The sequence below is a fragment of the Ylistrum balloti genome, unplaced genomic scaffold, assembly GCF_031769215.1.
Source record: "Ylistrum balloti isolate Yb309-2 unplaced genomic scaffold, AGI_CSIRO_Ybal_v1 Utg370024, whole genome shotgun sequence".
Taxonomy (NCBI): Eukaryota; Metazoa; Mollusca; class Bivalvia; order Pectinida; family Pectinidae; genus Ylistrum; species Ylistrum balloti.
The window spans coordinates 819,447-839,061 of record NW_026782090.1 but is presented as its reverse complement, the minus strand read 5'-3'; the positions used below and the strand labels follow the sequence as shown (position 1 = coordinate 839,061).

At 35.3% G+C, this 19,615-nt stretch overlaps 2 protein-coding genes across 2 annotated transcripts; one reads left to right on the top strand and one right to left on the bottom strand.

The window, feature by feature from the left end:
- Window positions 1-2,072: 2,072 nt before the first annotated feature.
- Window positions 2,073-14,575, bottom strand: LOC132548691 (zinc finger protein Xfin-like). Its single transcript, XM_060212571.1, has 4 exons — window positions 14,547-14,575; window positions 12,459-12,662; window positions 10,483-10,676; window positions 2,073-10,190 (listed from the first exon to the last, which is right to left on the bottom strand). The coding sequence occupies exons 2-4, from the start codon at window positions 12,638-12,640 to the stop codon at window positions 4,126-4,128; spliced, it is 6,441 nt and encodes a 2,146-aa protein (XP_060068554.1). The 5' UTR covers window positions 12,641-12,662; window positions 14,547-14,575; the 3' UTR covers window positions 2,073-4,125.
- A 405-nt stretch (window positions 14,576-14,980) lies between these two features.
- Window positions 14,981-18,248, top strand: LOC132548678 (centrosomal protein 15 kDa-like). The gene is made up of 4 exons (XM_060212559.1): window positions 14,981-15,112; window positions 15,395-15,518; window positions 16,212-16,286; window positions 16,939-18,248. Exons 1-4 carry the CDS (start codon window positions 15,006-15,008, stop codon window positions 17,113-17,115), a joined length of 483 nt encoding a protein of 160 aa, XP_060068542.1. The 5' UTR covers window positions 14,981-15,005; the 3' UTR covers window positions 17,116-18,248.
- The last annotated feature ends 1,367 nt before the right edge of the window (window positions 18,249-19,615 follow it).

The following is a 19,615-nucleotide window of genomic DNA, read 5'->3' as shown; positions in this document are numbered from 1 at the left end:
CCGAAAGGTCTGAAATAGCTAAAGGGGAAGTAAGCATGTGACTGTAGGTTGCACGCTACAATTTGACATCATTTCACACCGGTTTATGATAATTCACAGAAGTAAATAGGTCAATGGATACATTTTAAGTGTTCCATACAAATGTACACAATTAACGATTTTAACGGTTTATAAACGAATGTCTCACAACAACGAAAACACTCCGTGACTGTACTTTAGGCCTGTATCATAACAGTAATATCAAATATAAAGTCTCCGTCAGTTGTGTCTGATATAAATCTGATTTGTCTGTTGAAAATATCCTGACGTTTCAGCAAGTTACAAACGAGAAGAAATATAATTACTTTTTGGTCTGGTAAGCCTTTGACAAGAGAGATCTTGATTGCTTTTTGAAAGTTTGAAATCTAAACATCCCTTTGCAAAAAATAGCGATGATAATATTTACCTCCCAAATCCAAAATGGTCGCCCAGAAGCAATTTTGTTTCTTGTGATTAGTACCACAATCAACCGTACACAAGAAGAGACCAAAAGAAACATACATATACAAATTGAAAGAGATCTATGCAATATTTCTTAAAATAGAGAAAACAAACTTTCGAAGTCAAACTCCAAGATAGCCGCCTGTAGGACATTTTTTTTGTTTTTATCAGTACTAAACTAACACAGGCAAAACTAGGGATCAATGAAAATATACACATATAATTTAAGAAAGATCCCTCCAGTGGTTCTCAAAAGAGTATAACTACAGACAATGGGGAACCTGCATAGGTAATGTAAAAGATATCTAAACAGTATTTCTTGAAATAGAGATAACACACTTTCAAAGTGAAAGTCCAAGATGGCCCCTGTAGGACATTTCCTTTTTATGCTAAGTACCAAACTCAAACAAGCAAAACTTGGGATGAAGGGAAACATACACATGTAATTTGTGAAAGATCTATGTAGTAGGTCTCAAGAAATAGCGATAACATACTTTCAAAAGTCAAAATCCAAGAAAGCCGCCTGTCTGATTAATCCCAAAATCAAAAGGGCATAATTACGGACCAGGGACAGCATATATATGAAATTTAAGAAAGATCCCTCCAGTAGTTCTCAAGAAATAATGATAACAAATCGGTTTAAAGTAAAAATCCAAGATAGCCGCCCGACGGCCATTTTGTTTTTCTGATCAGACCCAAAATCTAAAGAACATAGCTACGGACCAATGGAACCCATATAGGTATTTTAAGAATGATCCATCATGTATTGCTCAAGAAATAGTGATAACAAACTTGCAAAGTAAAAATCCAAGGTAGCCACCTGTTGGCTATTTTCTTATTAGTCCCAAAATTGAATGAGAACCAGCATGTGCACTTCTCAAGAAATAGCGATAACCAAAAATATTTACGGACAGACAGACGGACAACTGACAACGGACTTAGGGCGATTTGATGTGATGATATGTGCAAAAAAGCGCTTATAAGAAACAAGTTATAAATAATTTTCATATGAATGTTGGCATCATCATTTCAGCAAATTATTTTTGTACAACTCTTACTACCCGAAATTTGTATAACTTTCTCTGAAACAATCTGATCATGTTGGAAACTTTAGATGACTTTATCTCGCATAGAAATGGTAACCAGGTGTTAATTGTTTTACATTGCCATCAGCAGACATGAAATTAGCTTGTGCTGTGAATCTGGTGTGATAGTGAGCAAGTTGCGCATGTGTGCTTATTCACTTTCACCCGTCTCTGTCTTATACTCATCCACTGAAAGACGGTAATAATGGGCGTTAAACCAGTTAAACGAAATAAATACAACTATTCCCAACCTGTCACTCTGTATTTCGTTCTTTCTCTGGTAAGTACGAACAACTATCGGTTTCATATTCAATGTATCCTACCTTTCTTTTATCTGTTGTAAATTAAATTAGTCATAATATAACCTGTCTGCTATATATTGCAGGCTATTACTGTATTCATCCACTGAATTAATGAGCGGAGAAAGAGAATCCGGTCTTGGTTGTTCTTTCTAACAACAAAGGTTACAGTATTTTAGGGGGTTTACCACAAAAAACCAAACATCCATTTTCATAGTAAGCAGTTTTATTGATTAGAACTTCATTACTGAAAATGTCAGAATTTCAACATGGTAAGTATGTTTTAAAGGAGCACCTCACAATGTAGTGTGTTTAAACAAGCACAACAGGGAATGACAAGGTATTAACAAGGTAACTGTAGTTTGCTTCAGATATACACTGTATATTTCAGATGTTCATTCTTTGTCTTGTGTCTGTAGTACAATGAATTTGTAAGTACAGAATATTGCAAAGTTGTCTGGGTTATGTATATAACTACGTATGTACAGTAAACATGGAAATTAACGTTTGGGGGGAATTTAGGCCTACACTAAAAACTAAATATACTGCAGTCCTTTGATCACGTAAATTTTACCAAAGCTTACGAATTAGTGATGTATCACAAACATATTGAACTATACATACTGAAGTGTGTACATTTGATATGAGAAGGTTCAATAATTGTAAAAATAACCCGCGAAAAAATTGTGAAATCAACTGCCCACAGAATTAACCATGTTTACAGTATAGAGTTATAGGTAAATACACACTGCTAAGTAAAGATGGTATAATTATAACAATGAAAACAGCAAGTAGATAATATATACAGTTACATTCTGTAAGTTTGATTTTTATAACTTCACAAGATCAAGGCGTATGTTTAGTATAACAACTATGAAATTAAATTCCAAGGTAACTTGTATTATGGCTACCATAAATGTATTATTGATGCTAAAAATGACAACTTGATATCTAGGACTTTGGAAGATGACTATAAGATACATGTACTAAGAATAGTCAATGAATGCAAAAATCTCAACATTTCAAATGAATCACCACTCACCGGTGTTATTTCCACACAAAAAAAATAATCAGAATTCTGTGTTATGGGAATTTGAAAGTACATGTATTTACAAAACAAAACGAAAGTTTAAAACTGAGATTGACAAATTCAAATGTATGCATGTATCTACAGATTTTATTGGTTGACTCAGCATGGAAGACCTATTTTTCTCTCTTTCACACATTAGCTATACATTATTTTTTCTTTTACATATCATTTATCAGTAACCATGTACAGTTCTTTCTCTCTTCTTTCTTTCTTTTATTTTTTTTTAAACTTTGTTTTGTAATATTCTTGCTGAAAAGCAACTTTTTAAGCTGTAAGATCAATTGATGGAAAAGTGGGTTTGATAATGCTTACTTTGAATCTTTGATCTTTTTTATGTTCACTGGTTTCTAAAAATAAATGCTTCACCAATGAATTGAGTTTCCATCACACACACTTCAATTAAAAAAATGAAATGAAGTTATCCAAAATTTTAATTCATTTCACAAAAATCTGAACACAGGTATGATTATATATATATCAGACTAGGAAATTCAAGAAAAAACAAAACCAGATCATTGTCATCCTCGATATTCCAGGAGTTACAATCACTTTTGCTCTGCACCTCTAAAACTGTCATGGCAAAACTGAAGGTTGCATGTGCTACATCTTGTGGACAAGACAAAAAGACAAGTTTGTTCCTTCGATGTACATCAAACAAATGTTGTTCTGGCTGTTAAGTAGAGTGTTTCTCCTTTGTATTCTTCAGAGGAGTGTATTAGTCTATGATTGGTCAGTTTCTTTCTCCTGGAACCTGCTCTAGACCAATCAAATTAGTTTGCTTGTGCCTTCAATTTTGCAATGACATGTTCCATAAGTGCAGAAAGCAAAAGTGATCATATCCCATGGAGTGTCCAGGATCATTGTGAATTTATATACATGCTGTGTCAATATATGATGAAAACCAAGTATGGATTTATTTTATTTATCTGACAACAAGCCCATGTCTGGTAATAAGCCCATCCATACTGGTACATATACAGTAGACCAATCTCCTTGTACCTCAGAGTGTATATTAAAAACAGGGTAATTCACACTTATTTTGCATTCACATCTAGTCCAGTTTGAAGTGAAAGCCTTTATGTGTTAAGCATGGATCAATATATCATTAAGACTGATTGCTTTTCAAAATAACCAATAGCAGAAAAGTTGTGTTTTATCTCTTTGAATCACATCATTTGATTATAGGAATGATCACATTCACCATCTCTTGTCCATCCTCCATTTGTAGTTGCAGTTGACTAAGTAGCTGTGCTGCCTCTTCATTTTCTATTGTAATGACACTGGAATTATCAAGGTCATTCACATGTACTCCATCTTGTTGTTTAGTAAATACTTGAATGTTGATACCTGACCCTGGATCAGAGTGATGTGTGTCCACATGTTCATTAAGCTGCTCCAGGAGATTAAATTCACTACCACAAAGCTCACATTTATACGTGGAGTTCAGAATATCCTTGTTCTCTTCCTGTGGTGCACTGGTCTCCTCAATGATAATATTTTCATCAATGACACTTTCCTCTTTTCTCTCTCTATGAGCTGAATACATATGCCTGGTGAGAGAATCCTTGTAGAAGTAGCCTTTCTGACATATTTGACAGTAGTGTCGCATACTTCCTGGCAGCTGGCTGTGCTTCTCCATTTGGTGTTTCCTGTCCAAGTGTGTTCTTAACGACCTAGTTGACCTAAACACACGTTTACAGACCTCGCATTGAAAGGGGAATTCAACTCCATTTTGTCCACCTCGACATTGTGCTCGATGATCTATGAAATCCTTCTCCATCTGGAACTGGGTGTCACAAACAGCACATTTGTATGGCATATACTCAGGATGGGAATTAAGATGTGCCTTGTATGATGTTCTGAAGCTAAATGTTTTGTTACAGAAATGACACTGAAATGGTTTCTCTCCAGTGTGGACAACTTTATGTCTCTCCATCATGTGAGGAAGCCTAAAAACTTTGCCACAAAATTCACATGTACGACTTTTCTTTGGTGGCCTTTTTGATTTTCGATTTTCGTCACCGTGTACATGCTTGACGTGCCATTTTAGATTCCGCAAACTTTTGCCACAAATATGACATACTGTTTTGCCTAGTCCAACAGTATGATGAAATTTTTGATGACGACGTAATCCAGTCAATGTACTTAACTGCAAACCACACTCTTTACATGAAAACAATTCCGGATTTTCATGGTATTTAATGTGCCGCAAGTAGTTTACTCGGGAAGTGAACTGTTTTGCACAATACGGACAAAGCATATCTTCATGGGTGTGGTTTCTCATATGTTCAGCCAAACATGACCTGGTTTTCACAAATTTCTTACAGACTTCACATTGAAACTTTTTGTGATGCTCATCATAATGATTCCGTGTATGTGCTATAAAGTTTTTCATTGTGACTATGCTTTTTCCACAGATAAAACACTGATGTCTATCATTGCCTTTCTGGTAAGACGAGTTGTGTACAGACATATGACTCTTAAGCTTATTCATGTTATGAAATGCCTCTCCACAGACAGTACAACAGCAGCCATCAGCCTTGTGTCTGTCCAGATGATCAAGAAGGTCAGGTCTATTTCTCCAAACAGTGTTGCATATAATACAGGGATGAACTCTTTTGTCATTGTCGAACCTTCCCTCATGAACCTGATGTACATGGTTATCAACAGCCTCAAGTGAGACGAAATTCTGATGACACTCCATACATCGATAAGTCATGACACCATGGAACAGAGTCATGTGACTCTGCATACTTTTAACTGGTACAAACAGACCACACACCTCACAGGAAATCTTTCCTTTTCTCTTCTCACTTGGATTGTAATTTCCACTTTCAAAATCTAATTGATCACTTAATCCTTCTTCTTCCTGCTCGCTGGAGTTGTCCTGTTCATCAGGGTATTGGCTGTCAGGTTCTTTATCGATTTTTGCACCACTTAAACCATCTTCCACAATTACATCTTCTGATGAACCTTTCTCCTCTTTTTCATCGTTCGTGGCAGCTGAAGAAGGTTGTCCCCTGTTGATGTCTTCTTCTCTATTGTCTTCACTTGTGACAAAAGAGATAGTGTTAATCACTGCGTCAGACACTCCATTTTGTGTCAAATTTTTTATGAGAGCTTCCTTTCCTGATATGGACTCTGTATGATTTTTGTTATTTTGAGCTAACGAATTGGGGTTAGGTTTGTTGTCAAGAATTTCCTCCATGTCTAGAATGATGCTTAGAAAGCTTCCATTATGAACTTTGTTGATGTGTTCTGCCAAGTGACTGATGTAGTAGAATGCCTCTCCACACTTCCGACAACGCCATCGCACCGCATGCCTGTGATACAGTCGGTGATACGATGCATGCTTGTTGGAACTAAATACCAATGGACAGGACTGGCACACATATTCTTTCTTTTGAGAATTTGGATTTGAACATTTATAATTACATATTCTCTGCTCCCTTGTAGTGCCTAAAGAGTCTAATGAGTTTGGTGTTGTTAGAGAAGCTGTTGTCATGTCTGTAAATGAGTTTGGTGTTGTTAGAGAAGCTGTTGTCATGTCTGTAATATTTTCTTGATGTTCTGATTCCCTGTGTTCGTTAGCTATGATTGTTTTAGAACTTAACAAAGAAACCATCTTCTGGGATTTAATAACTTGACTGGATGACGTTCTTTTTTCCTGTTTTCTTTCTGCCTGGTGTGTGTATATGTCATCTGTATCAATAAAATGCACATCAAACTCTTCATCTAAATTTGTCCCACTATCGTCTTGTTGACAATCAAAAGAACATCTCCTGACAAAATCTTCAAAGTCTGTTGATTTAGTGTCCACTTCTTTGATTCTTCCACAACTGTCAATGAGAAAAGTCAGGTTCTCTTCATTACCTGTGGTAAGGATGATACCTTTACATCCCCCACTCTTCTGAAGTACCAGGCTTTCCTGTACCTTTGCCGTTAACATCGGATGCCATCCTTTAACATGCCGATGGGCATCTTCTATGGTTTTGTAGTGCCGCCCACAATACACACAGAGCCAATCACGTTCTGGTAGAATGGTTTTTTCTAATAGGCTCTTCCATTCATTAGTTTTCTGTAAGATGTGTCGAGCCCAAGGACCTTTGATGTCATGTACATGGGCTACATGCTGAACTCCTATCAGTTTACTGGATAACCCTTTCTGACATCTGCTACATTGCCATGGTTGTCCGTCCTGAACTACCAATTCAGTGCTTTCTTCTTCATGGCAGTAATTTTCCCAGTTCAGGAAAAAGATGTCTGCATGAGTTATGGTCAGTTCTTCAGAAGAAGTGATTAAGGATGTTTCTCGTTCTTCATCAATAATTTCAGTTTCCGATTCTACCATCTCCTCGTCAAAAAAGGTAAATGTCTTTTTATCCCATTGGCTGGATTTTTGTTTCAAACTTGGTATATTTTCCAAATCAACTTCCTTGATTCTTCCTTTGGAATCGATATGATAGTTTCTAGTTACCTCCCCTGGAAGGGATAAAACGATCAGTCTTGAACCCTGTGATTTTTTTAAAAGGACATCATCTGTCATGGTGTCCGATATATCAGGATGGCAGTCCTTGATATGTTGTGCGGCTTGCACTTGACTGAAGTAATCTCGTCCACAGAGTACACAAAGCAGGTCTCGATCAAGGTGGAATTCATCTTCTACTTTCTTTGACTTTGATCCTTGTTCAGGAGCAATCTGTCGTACATGGTATCTTGCCCATGGTCCATATATTTCATGAGGGAAGCGCATATGTCGTAATGCAGCCTTCTTGGTTGGAAGTCTCTTTCCACATTTAATACATTTCCATGGTTTTTGTGTTTCGTTGTATGGGTCCAATTCTTCCTCGCCTTCAGTGTCGGCTGATTTCTCATAATCCTCTTCCTCTGGGTTGTTGATGGTGTAAACCTCAACTTTTGTAGCAAAGTATTTTTTATTTGTAGATTCCTGCCATTTTTCCTGAATTACATGAGACTTGGCATCTTCACGTGTCAATCCATGTTTCTGAATCAGATGTCTGTAAACGTCACACTTGTGGAAGTAGTAAATAGTACATAACCCACACCTCCAGGGTTTATTGTGTCCATGTTTAAGCCTGCCTCGTCCTGAAATAGCTCCCTTCTTTCCATCCTCCATTCTGGTTTGCTCAGAGTATGCAGTCTTCAAGTATTGGACATCTCCTGAACCATCGTCATTTTCGTTGTTATTTGACAGTGAGGAATCTTCATCCTCATCCCCTAAACTTGTTTTTACCTCTCGGTCTACTAGTACACGAATTGTATTTGCTTTGATATCACAATCTGCCACAATGTGTTGCTTGACAATGTGTCGCCTTAAAGCAGATTTAGAAACATACATTTGCCCACATATCTTGCATTTCCACTTATGAACTTTGGTCTGAAATTGCTCTTTCACAAGCCTTAAAACTCTACGTCTTTTAAGTTTCTCTTCTTTAATCTGTTCCGCAGTCTTTTTTGTCTTTTTCCGGTTTGTTCCACTCACATCATTCTCTGAGAACAAGCCCTCTTTGTCTGATTTTTCAAGACTAACATTTCTCTTGACATAATTGGGAGCATCATTTCTATTTTTATGATGGGTCATATGAACGTGAGTTAAAGCATTATTTTCTCTGCTGATTTTCAAATTGCAAATCATACATGTAAATGACACTATTTCTTTGGCTTTGATAGAATTACACCAGCGTTCCTTAGTGTTGGCATTTGCACTTTTCTGTGTAACAAATCGGACAACCCTTTTTGACAAACACTGATCAATTTTTTCAGTCTCTGTGATATTGTGTTCTATTTGAATGTGATCCCGTATTTCATTCTCTTCATATCTAACAGCTTTACATTGACTACAAGTCCATATTTCTGGGTTAACAATGATTTCCTCTGAATCAACATTCTTACGTCTTTTCCTGATTCGCTTGATTTTGGGAAGAGGTAAAATACGTTTACCTTCAGCATTATAATCAGTGCTTCCTTCATTGCTTCCTTTGTCAAGTTGTTTTTCACTTTCCTTGGATCTGGCCTCTAATTTCTTTGCCTTTAAGCCACTAGCTTTAAGAAACACTATTTTCTTTGGTGAACTTCTACTGCTACAATCTCTACCTGGATTTAATTGTAAAACTGTTTTACCTGATTGTAAAGACTGTTTGTCCATTACAACTTTGTTTGTTTTTGAAAGTTTTCCTCTGTCTAACACTACAAATTTTCTGGCTAAGGTTCCAGATCTGATTCTTGTTGTCATCCTCTTTTCATCCATTTGTTGTGTGCATGGATTTCTCTTGTCATTACTGATATTTTCACTACTGTTTGGAGAAACAGTTTCTTCTGTCTCTAAATCCTCATGATCATCATCACTGTGTTCATTTTCTAAACGATTTCCATCATTTTCCACACCTTCAGTAAAACCAGCTTTCCTGCACTCAAATTCATCTGATATATCTTTGAGTTGGTTGCTTTCAATCTTTTCTTGTCCAGACACTCTTGGACTTCCAAAATGATAGGAATGATCTGAGGTTATCTCCCCTACTACATCAGACACATTTGTTTCCTGTCCATTTCTTCCTTCGTTTGCTGGTGTTTCCATTTCCATCAAAGAATGTCTCTGATCATTCATGTTTAACATACCTGTTATAAGCATGGATGAATTGTTATTATGAAGAACAGTCGAGGACATTTCTTTGTCTTTCGTGACATTAAAATCAATGCCACTGTTTGATAGATCTTTGCTGGTTACTTTTTTGGGTCTGCCTCTCCCCCTTTTTTGATTTGTGCTGATGACAGAACCAGTAGCTTTAGAAGATCCAGAAGTTGCTGTGCTTATTGATAATTTTTTTGGTCTGCCTCTCCCTCTTTTTTGATTTGTGCTAGTGATGGAATCTGAAATTTTAGATGATTCAGAAGCTTGAATGCCTACTGATAATTTTTTGGGTCGTCCTCTCCTTCTACCTTGTCCCTGACTCCAATTTTTATTAATTTCAGAAGTTTTAGTGTTCTTAACTTGACCTCTAGAAGGCAGAGTTTTCTGGCACCCTTTACTTGTACTTGGCAACTGTTTTGAACTGGAATCAATCTCTGTTTGCTTCAGTGTTTTTTTAGGTACAGGTGGTGTGTCATTTTTCATATTTGGCAATTTCCTCTTATCATACTCTCTTCCTGATCTTGTCAATGTCACAGATTGTTGTTTGAAGAGTGAATCTTTCTTGTTCCTGCTGTCACTTTCAGCACCTGTAATATAAAAATATTAAAACTGAAGTGATGAAGATTTAAATATCTACAAGAAGGAAAAATGTAAATACTATAAAGACAAAATGTTATTTCATTGTACACACTAATTAATTTAAGTTTATTAACTGATACCGGATCTTATAAGATCCTCTTCATCAGAGTCAAAAACAGGACATAAAAATTACTTTCAGCTCATTTACAAAACTCTAACCTCTTTATGGTTGATTTAAAGACATCACAAATACCTAATTACAAAATGTCTTATATTTCTCTGTTTTTTTGCTAGATTCACCTTTCTTGGGTTCACCGGATTTCAGTGGAGTACTGTTTTTATTCTCCGGCAATGTGATGACAGACATACAGGTGCTCTTCTCCTGTTTTATTGGTGTTTGTTGTTCTGTTGACATGGCTAAAGACTGTATAAAACTTTCTGCTTCAGAAGCTTCCTGTTTCTTCTTAACAAGATCATCCATCGCATGGTAACACCTAAAACCAAAACAAAATCTATCATTACAGGCATCAAATGTGTACAAGTCTCATGTCTGTGAAATACTTACTGTATGTAAATGATAACATTCATCAGAAACCTGAATTTCACTTTACTTGGATATTTTGTTTGAAGAAGTGATGATTAATCAAATTTAATTTCTATCTATTGGCATGAAAGTCAGTGATATGTAGGTTGAGGTAATACATAGTGTATTTCAAACATATACACAGGTGTATGGTTTGACAGTAAGCTGTCCACCAAAACAAAATGTACATCATCAAGTTTTATGATACTGGGGCTGTAATAGCTCAGTTGGTAGAATATTGGCCTACGTAACCTCTGATGAAGATCTGTGGCGAGTAGTTTAAAACTCCCTATCCCTGGAAGTTTGTGTTTCTCAGGAAGTTGAGAAACAGACTAGTCGGTACTGCTGTCGTTGTGTCCTTGGACAAGACAATGTCCTTATTGCTCTGGATGGCTGCAAAGAGCCCCCTGTATGTGTTGGAATGAGATACAAACCAGACACTATAAGAAGACCCAGCCCAAAATGATCTTGCTTGTTAAGGAGCTAAGATAACTCATTGGTGAGAATGTTGGCTTAAATAACCCCAAGGTGTGTGGTGTGATGATCCCTATCAATGGCAGTTTGGGTTTTTTACGAAGTTGAGAAACAAACCAGTCTGTGCTGATATGGTTTCGCCTTGGACAAAACACTTTAACCTTATTGCTCTGAATATTCATTATGACAAGTTTCCCATGAGGAAATCACCAACTACTGTACCTCAAAATCACTCTGTTCACAAGGCTAAAGACCAAGAAAACAAACAATTCATGGTAATATAGATCTGCCAAACATGTACAAGTCCTGTGCCCATCCTGTCTGCTACGTTTTAGATTTCAGCTGCCACACAATTCAAGTTTTGTTTTATCTTTAAAAACAGTAATACTTTTATGACATGAAAAAGAAAACAACTGCAACTGAAAGCATCCTCGAAATTTCAGGGGTTGCAATCAAGATCACTTCCAACTTGTATGGGTTGTAAGTGATCAAAAACCCTTGAATTTCAAGAATGGAGAAAAAAGTATTAATTAGGAATAAATACACAGTATGTATGTGTGATGATTCATCATATGATGATCATAATGCATATGGTAATCACACAGGCACCAATGCTCGATCTCACAAACATTAATTTATTAAGAGGCCCATGGGCTTTAACAGTCATTTGACTACAAACACTTTTAGCTGGAAGAAGGATTATTTTTTCTACTTTAATAAAATCTTACTATGAAGCTGGTAGTTTTGGTGCGGAGTAGGCAACTGCAACAAGTGTTACCTAATTTGTTACAGTAAAGTTGGGGCTCAATCCAACTGTTCAAACTTAAGAACAAGTTTGAAATCGATGTTGGACAGGAAAACCATGATTGCAAAGTCATGTTACAAAATGATCTACCTGGCTGCTGTATCAAAAATTGTTTTGTTGGCTACCTTTTCTTAACATTCCCACCAATTTCAGCTCCATGGCAGCAGTGTAACTGGAGAAGAAATTTAAAATATGTTTTTTCAAGATGGCGACCATCTTGGATTTTAAATATACCCAAAAAATAACAACACATGGTAAGGACCATCTTATTTCATGCAAGTCTGAGCTCAATACCACAGGTGGAACTTGAGAAGAAGTTTGAAATGTCAAAAGTTTATGCACTGCGGATGGCGCATGGCGGACCATGACAGACAAAGCATGATGACTACAGGTCATCTGGCTAAAAAATTGTACCTGGTACAGATGAATTTAGATGGAGATTCAAATTCCTCAGCTCTTCCTGGTATAGACTCTTGCAGTACGCTTTTGATGGTGGCCACTCGGAGCCAGCTCATCAGGGAATAGGTGCTATCACCACACAGTCCATGACAAAGAACACAGGCTAGGTTTTCAGCCAGATCTTCTTGGTCTTCCATTGTAGCAAATACCTTGTTATATCTGCAACGAAAAGATGGATTCTTAAGTGTATGGTATGATAATCATTACTGATAGTAAGTAATTTTATACAATCAAATCTTAAACAAATTGTCACGATGCCCTGTTGATTATACAAATAATCAATTGCATGTTACAGAAAATACACTGTGTAATTACAGTCCATTTTCTTGAAACTACATCAAGACAAATTAATTTGTATAGGACAGTAGCTGTTGAAAACCCTTTATAACAGAAGAATGTTCATGTGGTACATAATACTAAATGGCCGTCTGCATTGGTTTCACTTTATAAAATGTTTTATCTATTTTAATCAGAATGTCAATAGTTTGAGAAAAAACAGTGAGATCCCAGAGGGATCTTGAAACCCACTATTGTATGCTTTTTATCTGTTCTTTAGTGAGTTGGATCTTTTCCCTCTTTCCTCATATTTACTCTTAATTTATGAAATTTGATTGAGAGTACCACCCTAGAAACAGAAATGATAATAAACTTTTTTTTTCTACTCAGTTTCAAAAGGAATAACTTCATATGAACAGTAGGCTATGGACCAAGTAGAACAAATGAATTGTGAGAATAATCCATTCAACACTTCTGATGATTTTTTTAGTCCCAAAATCAATAATGTAAATACATGCATGCTTCTCAGGAAATAGAGAAAATAAACTTCAATCAACAAACTGTACAATGTCTGCCTGTTAGCCATTATGCTTTTCTGATCAAAATTAGGTAAATTAATGACCTGAAGGGTAAACCATATATGAATGATCTCTTCATTACGTTTCAAGAAATAACAAAAGTAAACTTTGTCATATCCAAGATGGCCTGTCATATGACAATCACTTTGTTTTCTGATACATATACACTCTCAACATTGGATGGTTATCAATTGACAATGAAACCTACATTTGAAATTTGAAAAAGATGCATCAAATATATTTCTCCAGAAATAGCAAACTCTTACTGTCAAAATCTAAGATGGCCACCATGCTAGTTTGCTTTTCTGATCAGTCCTTAAATCAAATGGGCACAACTAGGAATCACGAGGCCCTTAAAGTCCATCCAGTACTTCTCGAGAATTAGCAATAACAAACTTACATCACCGAAATCCAAGATGGCAGCATTTCAAATATTTTTCTGAAGAGTTTCATAACTGGATATGAAATGAGAAAATTCCATCCAGCACTTCTCAAGAAGTAATGATCCCAATACATTGTATAACAGACTATTAAATACTACATCCAAACGGCTGCCTGCATATTAATTGAAGTGCATGATTGTGATTGCTGCAATGTAAACCAGATATTGTTAAAATTTATAAATAAAAAAAACAGTACTTTGTGAACTTTCTGTGAATTTTGATAAGTTAAAAGTAAGAGTTACCCATATTTATTTACAGTCCTCTCTATGGAGCCAGATTAACCTGTGATATTTTTATATTGTCAGTGTCAACTTTTGCATAAAATGGCACATTTCATCACTAATTGAGGTCAGTTTATAAAAATAATACAGAATACTTTAACTATGTTTCATAATTTATGCACAGCAGCTTTTCTAAAGAAGTCACCTAACATTAAAACTACAGTACAACTTTGGGTCAGAATACATGCATAATCAGGGCTTATGTTTTACTGACTAAGGTAGGTCAGAATACGCGTACTCTGATCCCCCGATCACAGTCAATAGATAATTCACTCATCTAGACAACACTAAGTGGAAGCCTGTAATTCATAACCATCAACAAAAAGTCTCCGGGTTATTTCAGCTGTACATTACAGACATAACATGTTGTTCTTCGTCAGTCATATATGACTGCGTAAATGTCATGTTTAAATACAATATGATTGGAAGATATCATATTATGCATTATGTTACTGTGTTGATTACCATTTCGTGTACAAATAGAAAGCTTTCGATATGTTCGATGAAATCAGACCTACAGCCTCCCCGTCGTCCATTTTGCGTAACCTGGATCTAAACATTACCGAGTGTTTGAAAGACTTGGCGAATGGGTAATATCAATCAAGCGTTTATTTGAGATAGATAGATGTAGTACAAAACTTGTAGTCCCGTCCTGTGTATGTGTCTTCCCCATTTTGCATGATCTAATGAGATCTATTTCACATCCTTGATTATTTTTTCAAGTAATAAATGTTATATAATTTTTCCTTGTTTGGCTTAAAAATTAGTATGTAAGTAATCGACGTGAAAAAAGAAACTTCGTAATTAACGAAGACCATTTTGTTCTCAAAATTATCTCCCTTGAAAAGGTACTCTCCATACAGCGTCGTCGTCAACAAGAATAACAGTGACTGCAGTGCAGGCACTGCTTCCAGTGCCGTAGGCATGAAACGACCTACAGATCCTAGATATGACGCAGTGGAAACATATGATGACAAGCTTGCGAACTGGACCCGAACTGAACTTCAGCTAAGTAGACTTCACGAGGAAATGTAAGTCAACTACAGTCGTTGTTTTGAAAATGGAATGAAAGGGAGGGGGGCATTCCGTAGCCTGGCGTAGGCCTATTACTTTCAAATTTTGAAAGAAATTGTATCTACAGCTAGTTCACATTCTACACATTCCAATATGTTTTGATTTTTTTGTGAAATCATACATGCAATAAACCTTAACACAATCATCATCATCATCATCATCATCATCATCATCATCATCATCATCATCATCATCATCATCATCATCTTTTCTTCATCATCATCTTTTCTTTCTTGAAGACTGACCCAGAGGGAGGCTCTGATGAACTATAGCTTATCTTACACAAGAAGTCAGGATAGTCGTATACTTCAAGAGACAGCAGAGCGGGAGCGAGCACGATTAAGGAATGAACAATTTCTTCAGGTATAACATCGATAATTCACACCTCATTTGCAGGTTATGAGTAAAAGTTGTACCTGAATTGAAATGAAATGATTGAAATGAAATGCTATGTGAAGGATGTCAGATATGTTCCTGAGACTTTGCTTAAGAATTATATTAGTTATTACCGAATTAAAGAGGTCATATCATGATCACTTTCAGTACAGGTTTCGTGCACATAAGAGACAAAGGATGAAGTCTGTTGAGGACGTTCATGCAAGACTGTACAAACAGTATTCACCATGTTTCACAGCAAGTTCCCAAGCGTGTATTAAGAAGTTTTGTCTTTTTTTCTTAAGAAGGAAATCATGCAACTCAATAACACAAATGAAGCATCAACAACAATTTGAAAATCAAAGTTCAATAGGAAACAATGCTATCATTAATATATAAGTTTATACAATTGTTAGCCAGGATTTTGACTTTAACAAAATAAATGTGCTTAATTCCAGATTAGAAACTGTAAAGTGAATGTGCTTAATTCCAGATTAGAAACTGTAAAGTGAATATAGTCATTTACTAAAGGTAGATACAGGACAAATACATATACAATGAAAAGTGACAGTGACGTAGTAAGAAAAAATTAGAAGATTTTTTTAATCATGGTTCTATTCTCATGTTTCATTATAAAACAGATAGTAGAAACTAGAAATTCTCATTTCTGCTCTATTGCAGAACATTGCTGATACTGGTGAGTTACTTGAGGCTGAAGCGGCAATTCCTCCTAGCCCAAGACTGACCACACTCCAGGTAATCAAATATTTAACTCCATTGGAAAACTATTCAATAATAATACCTTTTATTTATCCAGAATTACATATTTAGAAATATCTAATTTACAATATGGTCCTGCAGTAATATATACACAGATATCACAGAATGATTTCACATTAATATTACATAAACAACATTAATTATGAAGATTAAGATATAGCAAGCATACTATACATAGAAGACTAAAATATCATATATCCATTTATACTTACTAAAATATATAATGACCCATACAGTTCTTATCAAAATAGTGTAATATATCACAGATATACGAGGACTGATTGATAAATTGTTAGCTTTGTATTGAAGAAGTTAAGCAGGGATGTCCTTTTTCAGCTCTACTATTCCCTGACTATTTAAGGCTACATATTTGAAGACTGGTGTCATTTGGTCTGTTTATGTCAAAGAGGTAGCACTCTAAAGTAAACTAGGCAAGTGACTTTTGCAAAATAAACAAAATCCCTGGAAAAGACAATGTTTCAATATTTGCATAAGATAGGGCTAAGGATCTAAGGAGTTCCATACTGATATGGTAGCAACACAAGGGAATGATGCTCCCTTCACATGCTACAATGAAATGGTGTATTTCATATATAACAAGTCTTTTTATTTTGTATTCATTTAATAGAATAACTACTGGGCAATGGTGCGCAGCATGGTTCCACTGTACGAGAAAAGTCTGGAGCACCATAACAGGGGGTCCCACAGCCATCGCAGCAGCTCAGCTATGGTTCAAAAACAGTCCACCTCAAGTCACAAAGGAAGATCATCCAAGTCAAGCAAGAAAAAGACAAAGAAAGCATGATTAGACATATTAAGGACTTTTCTTTATATATTCTTGTCATCAAAATATACATCGTTACAGCAAAATAGGGAAACATGTCATATTATTTAACTGTTTAGACATAATTACTTCTTACACACATATTTTCTGCCGTCTTGGTTGGAAACAAAACAGATTTCTTTTTTTTTCTAGAAGCAAATTAAAAGACGGATAGATCAACAAACTTTATGTAAGTCTCCAGCTGTATGTAAGTCCTGTAAGCGAGTCAGGTTTGTTATTTTCAAATTCAGCTGGAGTATCTAAGATACTGAATATGATGAAACTTATTTATCTCACTGCCATTATACATGTATGTTCCTTGTTCTGAAAGATTTTTTACTCAGTATTATATCCCTCCATCAGTACTTTATTTGTCATCATAGATTTACTTCATATCTACAAAGCACTTGAGATTATGATGATGAAATACCTCTCTTCGTTCTTAATATATGGCTCAATCACATTTCATTTCCCCATTCTGGACTTTTCATGTGTAACCTGTTTGTTGTGAACACTGTGTACAGAGACTAGAATAGGTCACATTTACCAAAGCAATATAGTATAAATAGAATGTTAACAACAACAAAACTTTTTATTTAATTTTGTGCAATAAAAGTACATCTGGTGACTAAATATCTGTCATTGGGTGTTAGAAACACAGGTAGCCTACATACTTGGCAATAAGGGAACGTCTGATTATAAGCCCACACATATCAAACTGCTGTACAGTAAAATTACAAATAAATGTTATTTCAATTTGATGTGATAAGTCCACCTCCTGACTTAAGTTATAGGTAATGTGTTAGTCCTTTAGCATATTGTACAATAATAGCCTCAAAGAAATTGTGGTCAACAAAAGATGAAACCTCCAGAAGTTTAAAACAAATTTGTTTGTGATTAAATTCTGATGATTGACATCGTTAGGTGTTTAAAGGTCTACATTCTATTGTCATAAACCAAAACAAGGAAGGTTGACATAAGTTATGACAAACATACAGATGTTTGAATTTTAAGACTTTGTTGTTTACAATAGATGTTCATTAATGTTTGTGTATGTTTATCTCTGTTATCTTTTACATATGTACAACAGATGTATAAATATTTTGTGTGCATACTTTTTCAACAATATATTTCTTCACATATTATTTTGTACAATATTTTTGGTTTATTTCTGTTTAAACAGACAGAATATTTTCATAAGAGAATGAGACAATTATATATCATTTATGAATTCCTTGATGAAAGGAAACAAATGCATTACATCCTTATTGATATAGAAAATTACACTACTTGTAAATCTTTTCTTTTATTCGATATGTATAATATCATTAAGGTTCATTTTGTCCAAAAAAACCCACAGCATTATAGTAGTTGTGGTTCTCTTTCTATAGTACAAATGGCTCTTACTGTCTAGCTCCCATTTCATGTTTTAGTCATGCTCGAATTTCTCTTTGCTATTTTACTGTTATTATTATTATTATTTTGGTTCGACTCAGGAGTAATAATGTAAAAGCCTGTATTTTATCATTGATGCAATACTGAATGAATGACGGTTACAGTTGTGATATTGTGATTATTGCTGTGTCGATGTTAGAACATTTTTGATATAATCCAAGTAAGTTTCAATCACACCACACACCAAGTGTCGCCGGTCAGTGGGAAAGTTACAGGCTAGCTAATTTTGTGTCTGATATTCATTGTGCCCCTGACAAAGCCTTGCATCAGAGAGGAAACTAGTTGGCCTATAAATATCCCTCTTACTGGTGACGCTAGGTGTATGTTGTGATTGATTTCATTGCCCAGCATACCTTTCGGTATCCACACCCAACGAACAGCACCTCACTAATCAACCAGCTCACTCTGAACTGACTTTGGCTCAAACTTTTTTTGTTTTCTTTTTGTTGATACAATGTACAATAGTATGATATAGTCAGTTACACTTTAGTTTATTGGTTTTACAAAAAAATGTGCAAACTTTGTGTAAAGAAAGTGATATTTACATCAGATTTTGATATATACATTGTACCACATGCAGGAGCAGAGGAAGGATGGTCTGCAATATTTACTGTTAGTCTGTTTTCCTTCATCTGGTAAAATAAATATAGATTTGTTTTTATTGAAAATTGGCAATAGTTATCTACTGCCCAAGTGTAATATATCATCAGGGATCAATTATTGTTATAAAAGTGTTTGTATAACATGTCTATTATCAGCTAAGTAAGTTCCAGTCAGAGTACTTCAATGATCCTCTAGTTTGTATTTCTCTTTTTTTTTTTTTTTTTTGTTTCTTTTGCTTTTCTATCTCTTTTACAAAAAATAAATCAGAATGAAGCACCATGTGCAGTAATATGCCAAATCAGTTAAGAAGACAAAATCCTAATTTTGGCAAAATTTTACATTTTACATTATCTGTGAATCGTGTTTATTTTACCTCTGATTTAATACCTAACTGATGTAAGAGTGATCTCCCTTTGAATCAGCA